The sequence below is a fragment of the Cucurbita moschata genome, unplaced genomic scaffold (assembly GCF_002738365.1).
Source record: "Cucurbita moschata cultivar Rifu unplaced genomic scaffold, Cmos_1.0 Cmo_Scf00012, whole genome shotgun sequence".
Classification (NCBI taxonomy): Eukaryota; Viridiplantae; Streptophyta; class Magnoliopsida; order Cucurbitales; family Cucurbitaceae; genus Cucurbita; species Cucurbita moschata.
Window position 1 is genome coordinate 3,540,920 of NW_019268528.1, and position 3,552 is coordinate 3,544,471.

General features: G+C 36.6%; 1 protein-coding gene across 1 annotated transcript; it reads left to right on the forward strand.

Moving 5' to 3' along the window:
• Window positions 1-1,850: 1,850 nt before the first annotated feature.
• On the forward strand, window positions 1,851-3,282 carry LOC111450264 (metalloendoproteinase 5-MMP-like). Its single transcript, XM_023090297.1, has one exon. It carries the CDS (start codon window positions 2,058-2,060, stop codon window positions 3,180-3,182), a length of 1,125 nt encoding a protein of 374 aa, XP_022946065.1. The 5' UTR covers window positions 1,851-2,057; the 3' UTR covers window positions 3,183-3,282.
• The last annotated feature ends 270 nt before the right edge of the window (window positions 3,283-3,552 follow it).

The window sequence follows — 3,552 nt, forward strand, 5'->3', positions numbered from 1 at the left end:
TGACTTTGGCTTCATACACGTGTCCGTTCTTGAATGCTTGCATCAGCACAAACGCACGACATATGTCAGAAACTAAAACCCAGAACCTATAAGAATAGAACACGTGGATGGCGGACGTGTCGAAGCGGCCTTTGGACGGTACCAGAAAGTCTGGAAGAAACACCAATCTAATAATTAACTATTTTTCTTTTTTAAAAAAAAAACGCCTATTTGTTCCAACTAACTTAACCAAACCAAACCAAACATGCGTCTCGCCTTCGAATCATTGGTCGCCCATCTCCCGCCACGTCATACATTCTTTGACTTTGACTATATTTTTTGTTTTTTACTTTCTTGGTCCCTCAAGTCTTTCCAGTTTTCAATTCTTTATTTTTTTTCTTTTCTCTTGAAATCATGGCTCCGAATTTTCCAATCTAATTATAAAATCATTGAATGCTTCCGTGCCATCTTATCTGACTTTTTTATATTTATTTATTTAACGTTAAAGGTTAAAGGTTAAAGGTCTGTTTTACCTCTAAATCTAAGAAACAGTGAGAACGTTTGATCTCTCGATTCAAAAATTTAGGTCATTACGTCCTCTTAAATCAGAAAATATAATTTAGTATAATATTGATTAAATAAAAATAAATATACTAAATTAGGGTAAATTTTGAATATTTATTTATTTATTTTGATTATGGATGCAGCCCCACATGAATGACGTGTCTTCACGTGGGAATATTTTATATAATATTTTGAAATTATTGGGCCTTAAATAATTTAGGTTTACCAACTCTCACCCTGATTTTTAAAAATAATGTACATTCGTAAACTCATTTTGTCCTGAATATTTTAAAATTCTAAACTTTATTTTTTTTTCAATGTATTAACAAGATATTAACTAAGTTATTGTTTTATTAATTAGTACTAATAATTAATAAATGATGTGAAAAATGTAATCATTGAATCTCTAGTTATTCGTGAGTAAACAAATAAAGATAATGATTTTTTTATTATTAGTTTTTTAATTCTAAATATCATATACCAAGTTGATCAATTATTTATGATTTATTGAGATGTGTACACCCGTTAAATTTCGGATTGTTTTTGGATTTTGGGTTGGGAACACGATGAATTAGGTTCACAGCTCATTCAACCTCGCTCATTGGATTAGGTCCAATCGTTCATTTTTTACGATTATTTTTTAAAAAAAATTTACTTATTTACGGTATATATATTAATAACTATCATTCACCAGTCGTTAAAAATGTTAAATATTCTTAATTTTCATAATAAATATGGTAAAATTGAGTTTGATTATGAAACTCTATTCTTGAATTGGTTGGACCGACCCAACAAAAAAAGCTCATACATGCAAACTGAACCAAATTTTATATTTTTTAAAAAATTCAACCCAACTCAACCCAACACTCAAAAAAAAAAAAAAAAATCTCGTCACCTCTAATAATTTAGTTGTATTAAAAAAAAAATTGTCACCAACATTTACAATTTATTTACCTTTACTAAAACACATGCTTATTAAAATTACAAAAATACCCTTACATTTTGGAACTCAATTAAAAATTAAAACAGGTTTAAATACTATTTTAATCTGGGTATTGATTAATTTTGATCATTTACTCTAAAAAAAATGTTTATTTTAATTTCTATCTTTGACTCGTATTTATTTTAGTTACACATTTATAAATCGCGACATTAATAACCTTGAAATAAATAAAAAAATAATAAATAAAAAAACATATATTATATAAAATTGAGAAAAGAAGTAGGTCATCAACCAATTTGGAGGATGGCGTGGAAAGAAAGACAAGTAAGCAAGGCCGGCGATGTGCACACATTGGAGCCAGTCAAATTTGAAACCCCATAAAACATTTTCAACGCGCAATTGCACTCTGTCCTCTACACAAACCAACAATCCTACAAACCCCACCTTCCACACCTCAAGAACTTACTCAGAAACAACCCTCGCCGCCCGCCGCCCGCCGCCCGCCGCCCTCCCCCCTTCCCTCTCCTTATTCATATCCCCAAATCCAACCAAGAACTGTACTTAAAAAAACATGAAATCCTTACCCCTGATTTTGGCTCTGTTTTCACTCTCCATTTTGGCTCACCCCCACCCAATCTCCGCCCATATCTTCCCCAACGCCTCCTCAATTCCGTCGTGGCTCAACCGGACCAAATACGCTTGGGACCAATTCCAGAACCTCAAAGGCTGCCGCCCTGGCGATCACCTCAACGGCCTCTCCAATCTCAAGACATACCTTAATAAATTCGGCTACATTCCCAACTCCCCTTCCAATTTCTCCGATCTCTTCGACAATGTTCTCCAATCTGCCCTTTTAACGTATCAGAAGAATTTCAATCTCAACGCCACCGGCTTCCTCGACGACCAAACCCTCGCTCAGATTCAGCTACCCAGATGTGGAATCGCCGATATAATCAACGGCGCTTCTTCTATGAACTCCGGTAGCCCAGTGGCTCATAACGCTACTCGTTTTCACTCTGTTTCTCATTACTCTTTCTTCCCTGGCCGTCCTCGCTGGCCTGACCACCGTCGGGATTTGACTTACGCATTTGCGCCGGAGAATGGTCTTACCGATGAGGTTAAAGGGGTTTTCACTAGGGCTTTTGCTCGTTGGGCGGCTGTTACGCCGTTGACGTTCACGGCGGTGGAGTCGTTCAGAGCGGCGGATATCCGGATTGGGTTCTACGCTGGCGACCATGGCGATGGGGAGCCGTTCGATGGAGTTTTAGGGACTTTGGCTCATGCCTTCTCGCCGCCGAGTGGGCATTTTCATTTGGACGGCGATGAGAGCTGGGTCGTTACCGGCGACCTGAGATCGGCTCCGGTGACTGCGATTGACTTGGAATCGGTAGCGGTTCATGAAATTGGGCATTTATTGGGGCTTGGCCATTCCTCCGTTGAGGAATCCATTATGTTCCCAACAATCACATCGAGGACGAGGAAGGTAGATCTGGCCGTGGACGACGTCACCGGAATTCAAGAATTGTACGGCGCAAACCCAAACGGCAACCCGTCGCCACCGTCGAGTACGACGACGCCGCCGTCGTCGGTACAGGAGAGAGATATGTCCAGAAAGGGAGGTGCTCCGAAGGTGTTGAATTCGTGGTGGAGCCCACTGGTAGTCGCTGCCGTTGAACTTTTCTTGATGAGACAATAATACCCTTGTAATTACATTTTTTTAATTATTAATTTATATTATGGTATTTACAATTTTAATAAATTTAGCGTAGCCTTATTGGTTACAATGATTTGCTTAATTTTATGTTGCTTTTGGAAGGTATATACATACGCAATACTTTGTACATAATTTATTATATAAATATAAGGATTTTTTTTTTCTTTTTACTATTTAATTCTCAAGAATTTTTTTTTTTTTTTTTTTTGGTTTTATTGTAAATTTAGCCAAATATATTATATATTTACTTTTCATATATATAAAAGTCAAAGTTTGAAGTTTGACTTGGCTCCTCTTATAAAAATGAGTTGCATGCTATTTGGGAAGGAGTTTTTTTTTTTTTTTTTTTTTT

Excerpts from the sequence above, each read along its gene's own strand:
- LOC111450264 (XM_023090297.1), top strand. The coding sequence starts at position 2,058 with ATGAAATCCTTACCCCTGATTTTGGCTCTGTTTTCACTCTCCATTTTG.